This window comes from Vulpes lagopus, chromosome 8 (assembly GCF_018345385.1).
Source record: "Vulpes lagopus strain Blue_001 chromosome 8, ASM1834538v1, whole genome shotgun sequence".
Lineage (NCBI taxonomy): Eukaryota > Metazoa > Chordata > Mammalia > Carnivora > Canidae > Vulpes > Vulpes lagopus.
The window spans coordinates 37,543,820-37,566,188 of record NC_054831.1 but is presented as its reverse complement, the minus strand read 5'-3'; the positions used below and the strand labels follow the sequence as shown (position 1 = coordinate 37,566,188).

Below are 22,369 nucleotides of genomic sequence, written 5' to 3'. Positions count from 1 at the left end.
GATTATTACTATTTGAGAGGGATGAAAGAGTAGCATTCTCATGATACATTTTCCTTTTCTAAGACTTAAAGATGTGTCTCTTTAGGAGGCAACCTTTTGGATGTACTATGAAGTGTGAGCAAACACAGACAGTCACATTTCACACACATTGTCTTTCAGCTGGAGGAGAGTCTCGCTCTCAGTTGAATCAGTCCTCCAACTTTAAGTTTTCTTGAAAAGTGTATGTCAAATAAGGGTGACTCTTTCAAGAACTAGGCGTAAGTTTAGACACAAGATTTGAGTTATTCTGCATATAGGGGTGTGAGGTTGGAAAACGAAAGCCAAAAGTAATTAGCAGAAAATGTCAAGCTCGTGGACAAGTGGCATCGACGTTCCATTGCAGTACAGTGCTTTGCTTCAAGATCCAAGATTCAAACAGTTATTAAAAATAAAGTTTAGAATTCCTAGCATTTAAACTCTCCAGGCAACTGGAAAGAAAATAGGCTCTCAGAGCCAGAATGGATGAAACCTACAAGCTATAAACCTGAGCCCTAGCTCTCATTAGATTTTAGGTATGTTTTCCTTCTAAAATGTGTTCTTGTGATCTCTCAGTCTGCAGAACTGGGAAAAAAAAATTGTGAACAACTGGCACCAGAGGGACTACTTGCTGACAGTTGAAATCATGAAGCCGTTACCATGCTCCAGCGCTTTCATGGGAAACCAGAAGAGGATGAGGGAGTGGACCAAGGCGTTGATGCAGTGACCCCAGAAAACCTAAGGGAAAACAAACCAAGGGAGTCAGGAGCTGCCCACAACTCTTGACCTCTGTGCAACTCAACAAACGCCTCATTGTGAAGGATACTGGCAGTGTGCTGCGTAGCTCCAGAAGTAACGTATTATTCTTGAAGTTAAAAAAATACTTATTTCCTCATTTTTACATACAAATGACTGGACTATCTCCAGATAATATTACCTTGCAGCAAAGACCTAAATGTATATGCACTTATACACAGACCAGTATGTAATCTGTCCACATCCAAAAAATGAATTATAAAATTTTTTTTAGAATCATAAAAAAAGACAAACTTTTACAATCATCTAGAAACAGAAAGTTATTAGGTCAAAGTTGTTAACAAGAGACAGAAACTGTGGACTTTTTGAAAGCATTAAAAACACTTTAAGTGTAGATTCCCTACAGGGCGCTCTCTCTCTTTGTTTTGCTTTTTAAAATCCCTCCCGAGCAACTTGTTAATTTCTAGAAGTTTGGTTAATATCATGCACATTTAAAAATTCTCTTTAACACTTGAAAGGTCAAACAAAAGAGTACAAGTTTAGTTTCTTCTAAATTATAGTTTCATAAATGCATTTTAATTATCTTTTTAAATACTAAGATGACAGAACTACGATACTAAAGCCAGCTTGAATTTATTTAAAAAATCTACAGATTGTTCTGGGATTGTCATATAGTTTGATCTTAAAGTAGTGGTGGGGAAATGGAAAGTAATGAAAAAAATTATAAGACAATGGGATTTTCCCATTTTAAATGTTCATGTTTTTCTTCCTTCTCCCTGACCTCCTAACCCACCCCACCCCCCACCAAAAAAAAAAGAAAAAAAATCTCCAAGGTATCTGTAAATAAGTCTTGGAGCATTCTCGCCTCTACTACCTTTTAGGTGGGTCCATTCCCTACTTCCCATCTTACAGGGCTTTTGAATTCAAGCTCTGTAAAAAATGGATTTATGTAAAGAATGCAGAACCAACAGGCCATACTTCCCACTGATAAAATAATAGTAAACAAGGACTGATACAATTATTCATCGGAGTCTTCCCTGGTATGGAAGACACTAGAACCAAGAGGATCCATTTTGTTTTTTCCTGTCTTGGATGTGCCTAACGCTTTCCTCAAAATAAGGCAGCTCTGAAGGGAGACTAGCTGGCTCAAAACAATGGCTTCATAGATTGTTCTCTTACTGAGGACTTCCTTTGTCATCCTTACAAAGGCCACGGTGGCTAACCAAGCAAATCTTGCACACAACCCGTGCCCAGTAATTTAATTGACCTCTCTCAAAATGTTAAAATATTGAAATGAACCTGTTTCAACTTCCTAATCCCCTCCTGCACAAAAATCTAAGACAGAAACATGGCAATACAGGCGTGTTGCACCAAGTCAGGCACATGTCTTCCCTTCTGGCCAGTGGCCCTCAACCAACTCCGCCACTTAGCTATGACTGGCAGACCCTGTGAGATTCCCCTTCACCAGTCCTGAATGCGGAATCCTGGTAACACCTAACCCAGCTTCTGCTTGGCCCTTTGTAGGATTGCTTATACCTTTTAGGTCTAGAGGATTTCTCTCTGCTGGTTCTCCAGTCTGAAAAAGAAAATACCTATGACTGACTTGATTCCTGTGTTGACATCTGGCCAATTTTACTCGCTAGCTAAAGAAATGTTTTCTTTTCAATGAAAAACCAAGCCATGGTGGTGAGAAGGCTCTGTTAGGCAAGCTTCCAGCCTGCCTCATGTAGGGCTTTCTGAAGGGTAAGGGGAGTCTCTGACAGCTGATCCTAAGGTACGTGGGGCCATGGGTACTTCTGGCCAGACTAGTGTCAGAGGTACATGTGGACAAGAGGAAAGGAGTCCACACACAGGAACTGAACGTGCAACATGGAAGCTTCCTTTCCAAGTGGGCATCTTGAATTCACCAGCTTGGTCTACTGGGAGAGGGCTGGGGTTTCACCTCTTCTCAAACGTTCTCTCTAATGCATTAGCTCTCTCACAAGAGGTGCACTTGAGCTGGAAGACATCAAGCAGTGCCTATGCCCTTCGGAGGGGACAATTTTGCAATAACACCATATACCTTTGTATTGAAGCCTTCTGCATTCTGGGTGATTTTGTAGAGCTGTGGGAACCTGAGCATGCTCTCCTGGGTGCAAGACCTCTCGAAGATTCCCAGAGTGAAGGGTGGTAGTGCGGTGAAAATCTGTGTGGAGAACAATGAGCCATTAAAAGAGGACTTCCCATTCATGCAAGTTTAGGTGTTTCCGTTCTATAGAGTGATGACTTAATTTTCGGTCAAGTGCGAACATGAGATTCAATGATTCACAATTCCCCAGACACCCTTCACACAAAGCAAGTACATGAAAGACTGTTTTTAATTGTTACTTCATCAGCATAAAATAAATCCATTGATCATGAAAAACACCACCGTAAATATTCGATTAGCTAAGAAATCACGTTTAATTAACAAGTACCTTCCTTTGTCAAACAAGCGGTGATTTAGGTGGTTTTGTGAAGCAACCTGCTTTCCCTTAGCATTGCTGTGGCACAGTTTTACACCTCATTCTGATTTTATACTCAAATTTCAGGAAGCACGAGGTATTTTTTCCATTTCTTCATTTGACAAACATTTATTGGGAATGAACTACGCACCAGACACTGCGATAAGCACCGAGAACACGCACAGAGATTTAAAGACAGAAGAAGAAGGAAAAGAAGCAGGTCCCTGACCTCCAGGAACTCGGTCTACTGCAGAGGTGGAGACGGGCAGCCGGCAGCAGCCGTATAAATAAACACATAAAACATAGAGCTCTGCAAAACTACTCATGGGGGAGAGGATGGAGAAGGGGAAGGGAGGGTCGGGATAGGCTTCTGGGACCAAAGAGGGCCTGGCCTGTAAGGGACTGGATAACAAGGGACTTTGGGGAGAGGGGCACAGCGGGAAGCACTCCTGGGAAACAAGCATACCCTAACAAAGCTTCAGGTATAAACACCTGTGGGACGTTTAGGGGTGGGGGTTGCACCTCTAAGACATCCAGGATAGTGGCTGGCTGAGCCATGGAACAAGACAAGACTGGGAAGGAGACAGAGCAACCTGACATGACCACGAGTTTCTTGACTACCCAAGATGCTGCCTTCTGAGACTTTTACCTTTACCTGTAATCTACAGGGACTGACACGCTTATGTTTGTGTGTTGGAAAAAGAAAGCTAGATCCTGGAGAAGAGGTTTAGAATAAGCCCATTAGTTTAGGGTGCAGCCGTCCTGCAGGTCATTCTCTTACTCGGTTCTGGGAATGGGTCAGAGACTGGGTCACTCACTGTTTAGCATGTGATGCTTCGGGAAAATCCCTATCCACAAACCCAGCAAGCCCTCAAGTCCATGGGAACTGGATGTGTGCCTCTGAGAACTCTGTGTACACCAGTTACAGAGAGCCTGAGTCCAGATAAATAAGCCTCTTCAAAATCTCTTAGGATAAAGCAATCAGAGATGTGGTGGAGAAAGGCCAATAAAACTTGCAGGCTCCTCTTTCACCCAAGAGCAAAAAGGAAAACATCCCTGGGATTTTAGCCTTCTCTTGATTTCCAGGATAAAAGGATCAAGAGTGGCGGTACTTGTCTCTCTCATAGGAATACAAGTCATCTGTTTAAGGGAAGTGCTCCTAACAAACATCTCAGAAGCTTTGCACACTCAGTATATCAACTCACCCTTGTGGTTTTGCTTAAAGGTGCTATAATGCATACTTTATACTGCTATCCTTACTTTTTTTTTCCTTTTCCACTTGACTTTCTACCCACTTCAAATCTTCTCACCCTTTACCAGTGGCCAACCAATCAGTAGGATCTACCATATTTTCACCCTGCTTACAATATATCATGTACACATAGAGTTTGGGGATCGTTCTTTGTTTTTACAGAAACAAGACATTATATACATTTTTCTTCATCATATTTTTCTCACAAAACAATACATTATGGGATGTGCTTCAAGTCCCTTGGGGTTGACACTAATGCAATCTTTTTCAGGCCCACATAAGAATTGATGCACTGTATTTTTTCAGCCATTCGCCTATAGATAGGCATTCGTTTGTTTCCACAAACATTATATAATAAACATCCACAATATATTATAACATATATACTTTATCTTTTATTTCTATGGGAAAGATTCTCAGAAACAGGGCTGTGGAGTAAAAAGATACATTTATTTTAAATTTTAAAAGATGCTGCTTGGTTGCTTTCAAAAAAGGTTTACCTTTCTCTTCACAAAAGACAACAATAATCTTGTCCCTGCTACCCTATCAGCAATGGGTGTTATATTTAATATTCTCCAGACTAAAAAAAATCAAAGATATTAACTCTTAGTTTAAAAAATTTACATTCCTGGGGCACCTGAGTGGCACAGTTGGTTGAACGTCTGATTCTTGGTTTTTAGCTCAGGTCATGATCTCAGGGTCCTGGGATTAAACCCCAAGTTGGGCTCTGTGCTCAGTGTGGAGTCTGCTTAAGAGTTTCTCTATTTCCTTCCCCCTCTGCCTCTTGACCCTCTGCACTTGCTCATACACACACACACACACACACACACACACTCTCTCTGTCTTTCCCTCTAAAATAAATGAATAAATCTTTAAAAAAATTTACATTTCCCTGACTACCAGTGTGTTCAGGCATGTTTTTATTTATTTGTTGGACATTTGGATTTGTAATTTTGTGAACATTTATTAAATTCTCACATATTACAGATCTGGAATCCAAAACTGGAATTTACTTCTGGATTCTCTAATTTATTAGTCCAATTTTCTGTCAGCACCACATTAAATTGGTTACCACAGGTTTGTAGTATAGTCTGATGCTTCAGAGAGAGAAGTTGACCCTTAAAATTGTTCTTTTTTGTACTTTACATATTTATTCACAGGTACGTGTTAATTCCCTTTATACTTTGATATCATTTTATGCAACTCCCTTCTCCCTACCAATCACTGGGATTCTATTTGGAATACATAAATTTATATATCAATTTAGAGGAGTTTTTTTAATGATACTATCTTCTCATATAAAAGGATAATATGCCTTTCTATTTATTCAACTCTATTTTGTATACTTCAATAAAATTTTGGACTTTTTTCTATTTGGTACTATAAAAATTATTCCTATGTGATATATATGAAAGGAATTATTACCCCTTTGCATTTATAAGTGCTCACAACTAGAGTTAAAAAAATAAGCTATTGATTGCTAGGATAGAAAAAAGCTATTGATTCTTACATATCTATTGTGTATCTAGTCACCTTATAAATTCTCTTATAATTCTAGTATTTCTTTACAGGTATCTTTTGGGTTTTCTAGATATCCAGTCATATATGAACACATTTAACAGGCCACTTTTTGTGTGCATATTTATATAAGCATAGATATTATTTTTTCTAGTATTTGTAATAGTTAAATTTTCTTGAGAGTTGCTGAAAATTCCAAAAACAATGCTGAATTATATAGTGATTTCAGGCATTCCTAACTAATTTCTTATTTAAAATGAAATTGTTTAAGAATTTTACCATTTATGGCAATATGCCATTTTTTAAAATATAAAAATAGTCAGGATTATAGTTAATTGGCTTCTTTCTTTCCTAATTTACTTAGAGTTCTTATTTTGGGAATGGCAGCCGACTTGCCTCAAATACTTTCTCAGCATCCACTGATGAGATGAGGTTTTTCTTTTCTCTTCTCTTGATATGATGATATTTAGAAAGGTTTAAAAATAAAAAAAAGTTTAAAAATTTTAAACCTCCTATATTCCTGAAAAAAACCTACTTGGTCAAATATTTTACTCTTTTGATACATTGATGAACTCTATTTGCTGCTATTTTATTTAGAATTTTTATAATTTTGTTTATGAGTGAGGTTGGCTCACAGTTTTTTTCTTCAAATTATGCTGGCTTGATAAGATTAAATGGGATAAATTTTTGAAACAGCTTAAAACACATTAAGAATTATCTCTTAATAAAATAAGAGATTAAATCTTACTGAAATCTATCTGATCATGATGATTCTTGTAGCCATTAAATAAAATGATGGAGAAATCTGACTATGGATACAATGAGAATCCAATGGGATGGCATTCATTCATTATTCTGAGAGATTTAAGAGTTTCAAGTCAGTTTTTTTTTAAGGTTTTATTTATTTATTCGAGAAACAGATAGAGAGAGGCAGAGACACAGGCAGAGGGAGAAGCAGGCTCCATGTCGGAAGCCTGACATGGGACTCGATCTCGGATCCCCAGGATCACACCCTGGGCTGAAGGCGGCACTAAACCGCTGAGCCACGTGGGCTGCCCTCAAGTCAGTTTTAATGCCATTTAATCTGCTGTGAGAAATGATGACTTGCTACTTTAGTGGGCCTGGGGAATCAAATATAAAGAGCAAGCACAGAAGAAGACAAAGCAAGACTGCAAAATTGTCTGGAGAAAATGGCAAGAGGAAATCCAGCCCAGAAGAGGTAGGCTCTAGTGAACGTCTTGGATGTCCCAAACTGTCTCTTGTACCGTGAGGTTGGAGTGTGAAAAACTTACTCTTAAATAGGTATTATTGGAACAGCAATGGCAAAAATGGAATATGGACTAATGTGGATCAGACATAGTACTGTATCCATGCTAAATTTTAGATTTTGATCAGTCTACTGTGGTTATATAGGTGAATGGTCTTAGCATCTATGCACCAAAGTATTAAGCAGTAAAAGGGCCTGATGTCTTGTTAGTTTCAAGCAGTTTGGAAATCACTGTGTTGGTGTGTGTGCACCATGAGTGCCCGTGGGGCATGCCTATGTGTGCACGCACATGCATGTCTATGGGTGTATCCATATTTGCCCAAGAGATGGTGTGCACAAACATGTACATGCGTGGAGAGACAATTCAAATGAGGACAAAATGCTAATAACTGAGGAATCTAATATAGTTCTTCGTACTCTTTTGGCAATATTTCTGAGTTTCAAATAAAAGTTACCAAACCATTTCTGTGGGGATAAGCTTCCATGTTCTCAAAGGGTTCGGCCCTTTCAGCATGACTGACTTCTGAAGGCTAACACCTTTCTGACATCACTTTACAGATCCTTGATCATGCCAACTCTGCTACCACTTGCTGGCAGCTCACCTGTACTGTGGACTGGAGTGACAGAGGGTCATTTCACCTTGAAATTCACTTCTCTACCACAATATTGTCTTTTCTAAAGTCTGGGGGACACAAAGAACATGTAACACATTCCCAACTTCAGGGATCAAAAGTCATTGCAGGTCCTAAATTTTCACATGCACAATCATTACTAAAAAAATGTGTTTAAAATGTTGTTTCTCGCTATCTCTGAGAAACTCTGATGGGGCTTAGGAATCTGCATCTTCAAACAAATCCTGGTTATTCTAATGTAAGTGGTGTGTGGACCATATTTTGACCAACACTGTTCTATAGCCTATCAGTGCCTTATGCAGAGCAGGTCCTCAATACAAGTTTGTTGGATTTATTTGAATTGCCTAAGGCTGCACAGAGCTAAAAAAAGAATCTAGCTCTCATGGCTGAGCATCAAAGTAGGGCTAACCTCCATGCATCATGTGACCAGGTGATTTGTATTTCATTCCTGAGCTTTAAAGCACAGTCTCACAGGTCTTAGCTTCCTATCTATAAATATGTATATGAGCATGGATTTGACCCTTTCTGGCACTAAATCCTTATGGAGCAGTGAGCATAATTTTAATCTACTAAAACAGTTAAGTTCTGCAAAGTGAACAATCGGTTGGAGGGAAGGTCCTGGAGCCTCTATCCATGTGGCAGGTGAGTCAGGGGAGCTGTTCCAGCACAGGTGATGAATGGGCATTGATTCAGCCCTGCTCTCACCATGGTCAGCTTTGCCTTTTGAGCATAAGTATTAGCAACAGACTCACTAATGCTTGGTCGTAGCACACTTATTAACTGACCAACACTGTCTAAATTCAGGCTGCTTAAAATCTGAACTCAGGCTCAGTGGCAGCTTAGTCTATCAATTTGGCATTCTTAACTTGTCAAACTCCACAGGGCTGGGGAACCTATCACATGCAGCATCTTATACACAGCATCTTAGCCTTGTAGCTACCAAAAAAAGAAAAAAAAGGATTGAGTGGACAGATGACTTGCACATCCAGCCACAAATGTATACACAAGCTGTAAATATTTATAGCGTCACTATGTGTACTGTATGTCTGGTAACTTCTGTCTATTTCTACCTATGATAGCTGCTTCTGACTATAAACTCCCCCAGGGCAGGCAATGTCAGAATTAGTGTCCAAAACACATGAGAAAGTACAACTTGAAATGTTGCATGCTGGGGTCTCTAAAGCACCAAGCTGTGAGTCCCTCAGTTAGTTCTCCCTGCCAAACAAGAAGCTAAGTAGCTATACTTCATCATTTTGGCTTAAAGTTTATGTTTGTTTCCAGTTTTTGAATTCATGATAGTGAAGCAATGAAAAAAGAACTGTGAAATCATGAAAAATACCTAATAAGCTGATTACCATTCACCATGGGAGCTGGAAGTCAGCATTCATTATTTTAGCACTAGCTGTGGAAGAAAACATTCCTTCACAAGGACAGATACTCTTTTAAGAAGAACAGAAAGGACACTAGATTACATACTATATATGTGTATCTATGTTTAAGAGTTCAGAAATAAAATTATGAAGTGAAATAGGTTTAGATGTAGCTCAGAAGTTTCTACTTGAGCTAAAAACATGGAAATGTTGTGCAGGCATTTAGTAAGGAGGTAACAAGGGTCTATTATCAAGATATATGGGTTAATAATTTCATGGGGTTATTCAAGAATGATCTGCTATGATTGAAACCATGTGTGGAGAGCACGGGCTTCTGCAGGATGTGTCGCAGCAACAAAGGCTCTAAAGATATATTTGTGCTGCCTGCTATGTATACAGATGATTGACTTAGATACACTTCCCAGACATAAACAGTAAAGGAATGTCACTGAAGTTCTGCATGCTATCTGATAGAGATGGAGAATGCTTACCACATTGTACAAGCCGATGCACCAACGTTCAAATAAAATCTGCCCAGAAAATCCATTAACAAAGGCGAACCAAAGCTGAAAGAGAAGAAAGTTCAAGAAGTTTTATATCAATATTGACCTAAATGTTTCCATTCACTGAAGAAGTAGCAGGGGGAATGAGGACCACCAGCTGGACACAGCTGCTGAGGGATAAAGAGCCACAGGACGTGGCGGTCGTTCTTTCATAAAATATAAGTTCCCAATATCACATGTACCGATATTTTAAGGGAAATGTACCTTAAGGCATATGTCAATTTGTTAATGTGCACACATTTTCGGAAAAGCAACTTATGTTTAATTTATTTTGAATGTGTTTTGTGGTGACACTTTCTCATTGACTGGAAGAGTCTCAAATTCATGCTCTTTTTCCCTATAAAGTTGACTTGATAAATATGATTTATCTTTGTTGGACTTTCAAACAGATAAAAACTATAAATAAAAAACAACAAAAACTCCTTTGTTGGTCATTTGTGTGTTTAGCTCATAAAATATCGACCCTCCTTAATCGAATGTCCACCACTTCAGCAAAGGTCAAAAGGTGGTAATATTGAAGAAACATGCTCAAATCATCTGGAGTAACATGGGATGTATAAATAAATAAAATGTAGACGATTATTTATGTCTTCAAGTGGACTATAATTCTAATTGATTAAGCAAGACCAACATAAAAACAACTGCAGAGCAAAATGCCAGGGAATAAAAATATTTTAGAGAAGGAGCCATCAGGCAGGCATAATTAGGAGAAGACGTGGAGCAGTAAGAGTGCAACAGAAGAGGGGTGAGCCATCATGAGGAGGAACGAAAATGTGATTTAGAAGGCAGTGAATAAGGAAAAATGGAATACAAAAATGCTGCTGTTTAAAAGTCATCTAAATTTATGGGATACAACAGGATTCCAGTGATTTGGGGGTAGACTTTAAAGCATCCCATGTGAATCACAGAATCCACCTTAGTGGTAAAAAGCATGACAGACTGAATCTGTTACTATAGTAGAACTACAATTACAACACAGAGGAGCTACCCCATGATAGTAAGAGTTGAGATCAACTCTGCTACCGCAATGTTACTGAGTCAGAATTTTTCAAATCAGTTTCTTGAACCCACCAGACTAAGTTCCTTCTTGCAAGTTCCTTCTTGCAAGAGGAACTGTTCCCTACACTGTACAACTGTACTGAGTGTGATACCTAACATAAAGGACTCACCGAGTTCCAGTGGGATCAAATGAAATACACCTCAATTCAAATGCCAGATGAAGTTCTCGTAAGCACAGCTTTCGGGATCTTGTACCCTGGTTCAAAATACTACTACAGTTCTCCCCTAAACCTAAGATAAGCTTGCTGACCTTACTGACCTTCAAAAATCTGTCCACATGCCAACTCACTCTTAAACCCACTCTCTCCCAAGAGGTCCCCATGAGGCATGGCCGTTCTCAGTCAAAAAATACTGATGGGGAACTAAGAATCAGAAGTTTGTGCTGTATTCTGCATTCAGAATATTTTTACAACATCTGTTCAAATATTAGCTGTCCCCTAAAACAACATTTCCAATCGCACAGCTTTCTAACCACTTGAGGCCTTGACAATCAACACTTCAACCAAACTTTTGGTGCAATGAGAACCTGAATCCACATCTGACTCAAGCATATTTGTAAACTGTTTCAAGAGTTTTAACCTTATTTCCTCACAATTATGTTTTACTTCTATATTCTCCTATTCAAACAAGTGAGCAAACACTAATAAATGTCTAGTGAACACCAAACTATTTTATTGCTTAATTCAGTTAATTCATCTTTTGTTGAAGGTAGAGTAGTGATATTTCTATAGCTCTTCTCTTCCCCTACTATCGATTGAAAAAAGCAAAAATAATTGAAAATAGAAAATAGCTATTTTCAATGAAACTATGGGACAGTCTTTATTAAAATACAGGTGACACAGAACGGAAATAATAAACACAAGATTACCTCAAACAAGGGGGACTGCCAATAGACAAAGCCTACAGAGTAAAGTGTTTTCCAGGAAATAGGAAACAATCCAAGAAACAGCTGAACCAACTCTTATTTAAAGGGTGAAATCTAGAAGCAGGGACAAGTCATGGCCTAGGTCCCTTGCCCTATTCAGCACAGCAAGCAAAATGAAGGTGAAGGGCTATGTACACGCAAACACCGTTTCCCCCCAAGAAGCAAGTGAGGAGGATGGTAGGCAAAGCACGGAGCCTAAATGACCATCAGCTGGGTGGTGACCGAGGGAACCTGGAAAGAAATAACTGCAAATTCATCCAACAGAAAACCCATAACATACAGGCATTGACTGTGAGATACGGGGCCCTCCAACTCGTCAAAGGAGAAGAAATAGTGGTGAGGGAGGTACTTATTGCAGCAAAGTGACAGCTGCCCAGGGTGGAAGAGGCAAATATTTGATGAGAAAGTGTTCTGAGACAATTCTGCAGCCCCTCTTCCCTCGACATCATCAGAAAATAAGAAGGAAAACAAATATATGTAGATGAAATAGTATGATAAATAAATGACAATAATATGAAATGATCTCTACAGAAGGAACTAGGTCATAGGGAAGAAGAATATCTCGAATGCTCCTGAGAAACACAGAAGAGCTAAAGAAAACGTGACTTTTCATGAAACGAGCTAAAATAAGATGTATAAGATATCAAAGAAGGAAACAAATAAGTCTAACAAATTATGGTTCATCCTTAACAATGCAACACTGGGCAGACATTTCAAAAAGTAATATAAAACTCATAGATATGTTAAAATGAAAAATATCAAGGTATATGTTAAATGGGTCATGACTGTGCAGAATAGTTGTACATACTTTTACATGGCAACTTTCTGGAAGACATAAAAGAAACATAATATTCATTATTTTCAGGCAGCAGAAGTGTTCTTCAGGAGGTAGTATGGACTCTCATACTTCTTGTACAGTTCTGAACCTTTCAAAACATGTTCATATTTTATTTACAAAACTATTTCAAGCAGTAATTCTCAACTAGGATTGATTTTTCCTCTGAAGGCAATGACAATGGCTGGACACCTTCGTGAGGGTACTGTTAGCATTCCATGGGTAGAGGCCGAAGATTTTGCTAAATATCCTCCAATGCCCAGCATAGCTCCCCTACAACAAAGAATCATCTGGCCTCAAATGTCAATAGTGCCACCACTGGGTGAAAAATAAATTTATTAAGTCAACCTGATAAAGTTAGAAATCGCAGTGTAACACGTTTATTATAAGCAAAATAATGGTATGTGACGGATTACATAAAGGCACACTTATATTTGTGTTTACAGGCTGTGGGTGGGGAAAGCTTCATTTCCTGCCCCCCTGGACGGATCTCATACATAGAACCATAGGCTCTTTTCTGTAGAGGCCATGGTAGCACCAGATATGAATCTAGAACTTCACACATTGAGATCCTTATACCAGAAACATATCTTTATAAATTGTTAATGAGAAATTATTCTAAAGACTGAGTGAACTCCATGTAACTAAGACACTCATGTTGTGGAAAACAGACAATAAGGGAAAAAAATCCTAGGAAATCAACCATTTCTTTCTCAGCATTAACCTTTGCTCCAAGCAATCCTGAACCATGTAAAACATTTTAATCTTTACATTGGATTAACATCTTGATTAGTTGAATGTTGGGATATTTCCTCTAAGCAGCCAGTGCTCTGTTTCTGTCCAAGTTGGCACTGGCTTGGCCACATGTCTCTCTAAAGATTTTTGATATGTTTGTACTAATTTTTATCAGTTGCAGGTGGTGCTGCAGCTTTTTGAGAAGTATAAACATGCTCGTTCTCAACATTTCCAATTCAATTTCAATCTTCATTCAAATAATCCATCATTAGACGATCAGACCTGTTTATTTCATCAGAAATATTTGCAGAGAAAAAAGAAATTAAAACCAAAATAAATGAAACAAACAAACAAAAAATCCATCTCCTAATTTCAAAATCCACAAACTGGTTTTCTCTTACATTGTAAACACTCAAACTTGATTTCATTTTGGCAAGAGTTCCATAGGTGAAATGGAAAAAGGAAAGAGAACACACTGTATTTTTAAATAATTCATACAAATGTACTTAGTTTTTATTTTATTTATTCATGAGACAGGTATCAGTGGCTCCCTGACACACTATAAAATCAGACTTTCACACTGGGTAGCCATATCCAAATGTTAATTCATATATAAAAAAGAAACCACTGCCTGATTCCTAAACATTAATGTCATTTTTGGTGGACCACAACCTCCAAGCTGCATACATCCAACAGTGCATAAACCCCACAAGGCAAACAGACAGCCTGTTTCCCTGCTGATGGAGTTACTTGGACTGTGCTTAGAGCCACTACATTCTGCTCTTCTGGATTAATGGGGAGAAAGATTCCTGCCTTCACTTTCTTGTTAACTAGGAATGCTATTAAATGAATACAGTCAAAGCAGAGGGAGCCAAGTTCTGCCTGGCCGGCCTCAGACTTGGTGAGTTGGTGGGAAGACCTGCCAAGCACTGACTTGCCAAGCTCCTGGGGTTTCTGGTCCTCAAATGTAGGGCTGTTATGAGCAAACTGACTCAAACTTATTAAATGGCTTTTCCTTCTTGGAAAAAGATCCTTCTTTGCTTTAACTGCTGCTTCACTGCCAAAAACGCAGTAACCGTCTTGGCTAATTGCACAGACTCCCGTCTAGAGGTCCTGGCCGCATTGCACAATCTCAGTGGGCTGTACCTGCTGCCACTCAGGTTCTCAACTAACAGTCGACATACTTAGATGATTGCCTCATTTGGGAAAGGGAGGACCTGTTCCTCGATTTACTCTGTTCTTCCAAGACCCAGGGTAGAAGACTGAGGTGGGAAAGTGCCCTACAGGGAATAATTAAATAAATTAGCCATATGGTTTCTTGCTAAAGTGGCAATAACATCATGATCTACTGATTTGCACGTCAGGGTCTGAGCTGATTAACTGGCATTAAAGATACCTGTTTAAAAGTCAAAGGGCTACAATCTTTCTGGAATTCGATCTGGCAACGTGTAGTAGGATAAAGAATAAGCATATACTTCATCTAAAAGTTCCTAGTTTTAGAAATTCATTCTCATAAATAAAAGGTCTTCCATATAAAAACCTTTCTTGTTTTTCAGTATTATTAATAGTGGAAAGCAAAAAATAAAACAAAGCAAATAGTGCAGGGAAAAAAAGTCCTGAAAGTTCTTTATTAGGGAGTGAATGTAGCAAGTCTGTAAAATATTAAGCACTTATCTTTTAAAATTTTAAATCTGTAGGTATGTAAGTGAGGGAATGTATGACAAAGAAATACTATTAGATTGACAAAAGAAAAGGCAAAATAAATAGGTAAGTTGGTAGGTAGGTATGTAGAAAGGAAATTAAAAGAAAAAATTCAAGGATGCTATTCTAGAGCAAGGGTTGTCAGAAATAATAATGGTAATAATAATAACAGTAGTAACAGCAAGATACTCTAAAAACTTCCCCCTCCAGTGTTTCAGTCCAATGAATTATGGGATAGAGTGGTCCCCATTAAATAGTGACTACTGGGCAGCCCGGGTGGCTCAGTGGTTTAGTGCTGCTTTCGGCCCATGGCCTGATCCTGGAGACCCGGGATTGAGTCCCACGTCAGGCTCCCTGCATGGAGCCTGCATCTCACTCTGCCTCTGTGTGTGTGTGTGTGTGTGTGTGTGTGTGTGTGTGTGTGTATGTGTGATGAATAAATAAATAAAATCTTTAAAAAAATAAATAGTAACTACTGTAATAAATGGGCAGGGCTTCAGCTCTAAAATCTTTGGGGAGTTTTCTCTGAGTCGGTCCTGGACACGTACAATGCTAAGAGCCAACACTATATACTTATAAAACTCATAAGGACTTTTTAAGGACAAAAAAAAAGTCTTTATGTGTACAGGATCCATTTTTAAAAATTGTTTTTTAAGTAAGCTCCATGCCCAATGTGGCACTTGAACTCATAACCATGAGATCAAAAGTAACATGCTCTGTGAACTGAGCCAGTGTATAAAATCCATTTTTTTTTTGTAGAATCACAAGAAAGATGCCATAAATTTAATGTCTTTGTATGAGTGCAAAGGAAGGTAGCCTAGTTAAACTGTTCCTATTGAGTACCTGGACAGGAATGGAGGCAGATGAGAAATTAATTTTCTTTATACATCTCTATGATTATTACAACAAATCAGTATTACATTAAAGAATTATGTAGGAAAAAAGACCTTGTTAATGTCTATCACTGTACCATGCACATTTCTCTGTTAGCTTGTCACATCTATAATTTTTGTCACACTGCTTGCTGTCTGTCTGGTCTGTCTCACCTTGTGTAAGATGTATGAGGTCAGAGATTATAAAAATTCTGCTTACTATTATGTACTCAGAATCTGTACAGTCCAGGGGTTCATTAAACGAATACATGCAGAATATTAGCATTTAACATTAAAAAGGTAAGGTCACTCAAACAGAGTACAGGACAGATCATGAAATCGGCCAAAGATATTTCATCCTAGTTTGAGCATTTAATTGCTATGTAAGCACAGGCAACTTCCTTAATCCCCTAGCTTTATTTTTTTGATGAACAAATGGAAAGGCCAGAAACTGCAGAATGGTCCGTTTGGTATTTTTGATGATGATAAAAGCTAACATACGTTCTGTGCCAAGAATTTTCACAACATTCCAAATGAATATCTCATTTAAATCTCATAGCAATTTTCTTAAAAGATTTTATTTATTTATTCATGAGAGACACAGAGAGAGGCAGAGACACAGGCAGAAGGAGAAGCAAGCCCCATGGGGGGAGCCTGATGGGGGACTCAATCCCGGGACCCCAGGATCATACCCTGGGCCAGAGGCAGGTGCTAAACCGCTGAGCCACCCAGGGATCCCCTCTCATAGAAATCTTAACAAGTAGGCATTGTCTGAATTTCACAAATGAGGAAATCAGGGCACAGGGAAGAGATATTAGGGCTGGTACCAAATAGGTAGTTGTTAATACCAGACCCTGTATAACATGTGATTTAAAAAAAAAAAAAAACATTGAAGTTAAGGCAATTTAGAATTGAGCGAACATTTATGGCTACTAATTTACAACATTGATGTTTTAAGATTGTAACATGAACACAATATTTCACAACTATAAGCATATAAGCAAATCAAAAAACTTGAGAAAATTATCCAAATCTTAAGCCTCTAATGCCATGTAAGGAAGCTAAAGGATCCTTTTTACATTAGGGTAATGTATATATATATATATATATATATATATATATATATACACACACACACTATATGTATAAACACTATATATATATATATATAGTGTTTTTGAAAAAAGGGCTGCAAAATCTTCCCCATTTTGCATAATAAAATGCAGTCACTCTGGTTTGAAACATTTTCCTGCAATAGTGTGAGCTAAAAAATTGTGATCCTTTGCTATTATTGAAACCAAGCTAGTAGACAATCAAAAGCAAACTTCTTGCACTTCATTATTCAGTCTTTGAATAAAAAGACAACACAAATACTAATGTGACAATCTAAGTTTTGTTTAATTGAACTAGAGTTTCAAAAATAAAAGAAACTATTCATGAAAATAAATTTAGCATATGATGTACACACACACATTTCTTACTTTATTTTCCATTAAAATCCTAAATGATACAAAATATTAAATCTTACAACCCAAAAGTCACAAGAGTTAGTGAAGGAAAATCTAGTAAACACTTTTAAAGTTTCTTTAATCATTAACTTTTCAGTGCTACAAAATTCCCCCCCTCTTTTTAAACTCCCCCCTTTTTATGAAATGACGTGCTTATCCAATAGAGCACCAGGTAAATACAAAATCATGGTTCCCTCCCATAAAAGACCATAATACCGACCAGATGGTATAGGCACAATTAAATTGATTTTTAATAAGGAATTCTTGGCACAATAGAATGTAATCACTCCAAATTATGTCAAGGACTACTTACATTTTTTTTTTAATAGTTCAAGGCTTAAACTCTTCAGTCTAAATTCTGTGCTACAGTGTTAGGGAACAAAATAGCTCTGGAGACCAGTAATGAAATAATGAGCCTTTCATCTGGAGGTCATTGGTTAGGATCTGGTATCGTTCATTAATGACACAGTTGTTTCCAAACCGTGGTGTTGGAACAGCGGCGGGGGGTTTATTATGGAAGGAGTAGCAGGAATATGTATAAGATCATTTCATTTATGGACAAAACCTATGGCAAAAATTCAAAAACATGTGTTTTATAACCAATAAAGTAATGCTCTTAACATACTGGCGATAAGATTTAATGCCTGGCTCCACAGACCTGGGTTGTAAGAAAGCAGATTTTTGATGCTGTGTCTCCACCCCCATCAGCCACCTGATGTCTGTAGCCTGAGCAAGGTGTGACATTTTCTTACTTTCTTGTTCTGGAAAGTAGGAAAAAGGTGTGCCTTCTCTCTCAGGGAATTATGAGGAAATAATCTCATGTACTTTTAAAAATTCAGTTATTGACCTATTTACTAAGATCTTGCTTCAAATTACTCTCTGTGCCATTCGTCGGGAGTAACAAAGATGAAGCATATATCATCCTTGCCATTAAAGAATTCAGCTTGGTTGAGGACAGGTTTGGGGTGAATCAGAGGCACGAAAATGCTCTTTGGGACACTACAGAGGGAGCAATCCTTTAGGAGTTACCACAGCTTTTCCAAAGGTGGTGGGTACTTGGAGTATCAGATTCCATTAATCACTTTGGTGGGGGTAGGGGTGAATGGGTTACAGGTAGAGGGAACAACTTGTGCATAATTATAGCAGATGTGAATTTCCAGGTGGCTAGAACAAAGAAAATGAAGTGAGAGGAGAGGGCTGGTCCAGACTGTGAAGGACACTGGACAGGTGTTCTTCAAGTATGTGAACAGCTATGCATGTATTGCCAAAATGTACTTCCAAACTTGAACAACTCTCTTAATAGATTTCTGTTTACTTTATTGTAACAAAATATATATAACTTAAAATTTATCATTTAAACCATTTTTAAGTGTAAAATTCAGTGGCATTAGGTAACGTTCACATTGTTGTAAAACCATCACCGATAGTGGTGATGGTCTAGAGTTTTTTCATCATCCCAAACAAAATCTGTTCCCATAAACAACTGCCCATTTTCCCTCCCTCTTACCTCTGGTAACCACTCTTCTACTTTTTTTTTCTGTGAATTTAGCTGTTCTAGTCATTTCATATAAGTGGAATTGTACAGTATTTGTCCTTTGTGTTTGTCTTTTATCTCTCAACATAATATTCTCAAGACTTATTCATATTGTAGCAATTATTAGAATTTCTAAGGCCACATAATACTTCATTGCACATATTAACCACATTTTGCTTAGCAATTTATCCATTGATGGCTACTTAAGTTGTTTCTGCCCTTTGGCTACTGTAAATAATGTACCTATGAACCCTGGTGTTCATATATTTGAATTCTTGTTTTCAATTCTTTTGGATATATATCCAGAGGTAGAATTGCTGGACTATAACACAGTTCTATGCTTAACTTTTTGAGGAAGCTCCATACTATCTTCCACAGAGGCTGTATCTTTTTACTTTCCCACCTGCAAGGCATAAATATTCAATTTCTCTACATCCTCACTAACACTTGTTATTTTGTTTATTTCTTTTTAATAGTAGACATACTAGTGGGTATGAATTGACATCTCATTGTGGTTCTGATTTGCATTTCCTTAATGGATAGAAATTGTGAACATGTTTTCATGCTTCTTGGCCATTTGTATACTTTCTTTGGAAAAAATGCCTATTCAAGTCCTTTACTGATTTTTTAATTGGGTATTCTTGTTGTTGAGTTGTAGGGATTCTTTATATATTCTGGATATTAATCCCTTATCAGACACATGATTTACAAATACTTTCTCCCATCCTGTGGGCTGTCCTTTCACTCTATCGGTAGTATTTTTTGATGCACAAAAATTTTAGTTTTGAGTAAGTCCAATTTATCTGTATTTTCTTTTGTTGTCTCTGCTTTTGGTGCCACATTTAAGAAATCATAGCTGAATCCAATTTCATGCTCCCCTCTATGTTTTCTTCTAAGAGTTTTAGAGTTTTAACTCATATTTAGGTCTTTGATCCAGTTCGAGTTACTGTTCCTATATAGTATAAAGTAAGGGTCTATTTTTATTTTGCATATGGATATTCATTTTCCCAGCACCATTTGTTGAAGAGACAACCCTTTCCTCATTGAAAGGTTTTGGCATCCTTATAAAAAATCACTTGGTCATACACATAAGGGTTTATTTCTGGGCTCTCTAGTCCATTGCTCTATACATCTGTCTTTATGCCAGTACCACACTATTTTGATTACTGTAGCTTTATAGCAAGGTATGGAATCAGGAAGTGTGATTCCTCCAACTTTGTCTTTCTTTTTCAAGGTTGCTTTGGCTATTTGAGGTCCTTTTAGATTCCATAACAATTTTAGGATGGGTTTTTCTGCTTCTGTAAAAACTGTCATTAGGATTTTGATAGAGATTGCATTGACTCTGCAGAGTGCTTTGGTCTCAATATATTTTTAAGGTAATGTAATTTTTAATGATAAGGACAAGCAGTTGAAAAATAATTTCTGGCATAATGTAAATATTGACATTTTAAAACAAATTTCATCATTCTTTTAATGTATCCAATGGATTCTAAGTACTACATACAAGTGGATGCCCATTATAACTCACTTTAAGAAAGCCATGAACAAAGACCTAACAGTCAGAAAGTTTATATCATTCTTTTCGTCTTGAACTTGTTTTCCATTCCACTTGACTCAGATATAATTTAATCCTAATTTAATGTATTTTTGTTTTAAAATCTTACATTGATCACCCTGTAATATTGCACAAGAATAGAAATTAGAATCAATTTTCTTTTAATTTCTTGTGGCTATATAGCTCTAAGTGCTAAAAAGTTCTTCTGGATTCAGTTTTCATTACAAGTACTAGAATATACAATTGATAAAAAATATACATTTGATAATCATTAAATAATAAAAAAATTTTGTTGGAAATACATCTTTTAATGAGATAGATGGAGCCAAGTACCCCCTCTACCCATTAGTATATGTAACTGTGGAAGAGTATCACCTATTGCTAGACTGAGACAGGGTTCAGCATCATTTGTATTTTATAGATTTAAGTCCTGAGAAATCTAATAAACATAATAAATGAGAAGGTAAAGTTTTATTAGAGCAATATCCATCAATACTTTGGATCTCTGAGCCATTTGCTAAAAAATAACACAATGCTCTAATACTAAAGTTATTGGAAATAATCTATGTGCTGACATTTTGATTAGGTCCTTTTTCAAAGTTTTCTGAGAGCAAAGAGACAAACACATTGATTTGCCCAAGATTTTGTTAACTATTCATCACAATAATTTACTTTATCTTAATTTCTAGGAAGTATACCTAAAGACTATACCAAGAATTTTCAAGTAACTTTTAATATTCCTGCTATGTTTTCATTTATTTATTTATTTATTTATTTTTTAAAATTTTTTTAAAATTTATTTATGATAGTCACAGAGAGAGAGAGAGAGAGAGAGGCAGAGACACAGGCTGAGGAAGAAGCAGGCTCCATGCACCGGGAGCCTGATGTGGGACTCGATCCCGGGTCTCCAGGATCGCGCCCTGGGCCAAAGGCAGGCGCCAAACCGTTGCGCCACCCAGGGATCCCCTATGTTTTCATTTAGACACAATATTTTATTTTGGGGAAAAATAAAAACATTTTTATTTTTTAATACACTATTGCTAGTATATTATTGTTTGATAAAATAGTTTTCTTTTATCACATTTCTTATATTGCATTTTCTGTGCATGAGGTCCTCTGAGCGCATGACACAGTCACTCTTTATCATATCCTTTAAGTATTTTTCCAAACCTCAGAGTTGGAAATTTAGCTGATTCAAGGTTTGGAAGATTTTTGCCATAAAACCTAACTGGCAACACCTATCTTCATTTTTTAACTAATTAACTAACTCAGAAAAAATTCTAGCTTTGATATTCAGTTAAAATATATATTTTAAAAAAAGATTTTATTTATTTATTCATGAGAGACACACAGAGAGAGAGGCAGAGACACAGGCAGAGGGAGAAGCAGGCTCCATTCAGGGAGCCCAACATGGGACTTGATACCGGGTCTCCAGGCTCACACCCTGGGCTGAAGGCAGTGCTAAACTGCTGAGCCACCCGGGCTGCCCTAAAATATACATGTTAATATTCATTATCTCCATGATGAGCATGTCACTTCTGAGCTTCCAGACACAGATACAGATCAATGGGATGAACAGAGCCTTGCCATGAATATGGTATCCACATGAAATATGGGACAGTTGCCTTCTATGTTTCACACTGAGATTCTCTCTGAACAGTTCCTCAGGAGCTATATGCCACTGACCACTGTGTGGGGGGTAGAAGAAGGTAGGGTTTTACTTTTTCAATAAATGCTGTCTCCTTGGTTTGTGTCTGAAATCTTTTTGTACCTTGGTGCATGCCCCACA

General features: G+C 37.5%; 1 protein-coding gene across 1 annotated transcript in view; it reads right to left on the bottom strand.

Annotated features, from left to right (window-relative positions):
- Positions 1-22,369, bottom strand: part of LOC121496476 (phospholipid-transporting ATPase IB-like) — a 593,036-nt gene that overhangs the window by 167,740 nt on the left and 402,927 nt on the right. The window contains exons 28-30 of the mRNA XM_041764812.1: positions 9,785-9,859; positions 2,834-2,956; positions 675-753 (exon numbers count right to left, since the gene is read on the bottom strand). Coding sequence (XP_041620746.1) covers positions 675-753; positions 2,834-2,956; positions 9,785-9,859 — 277 coding nt within the window. The remainder of the gene's footprint in view (positions 1-674; positions 754-2,833; positions 2,957-9,784; positions 9,860-22,369) is intronic.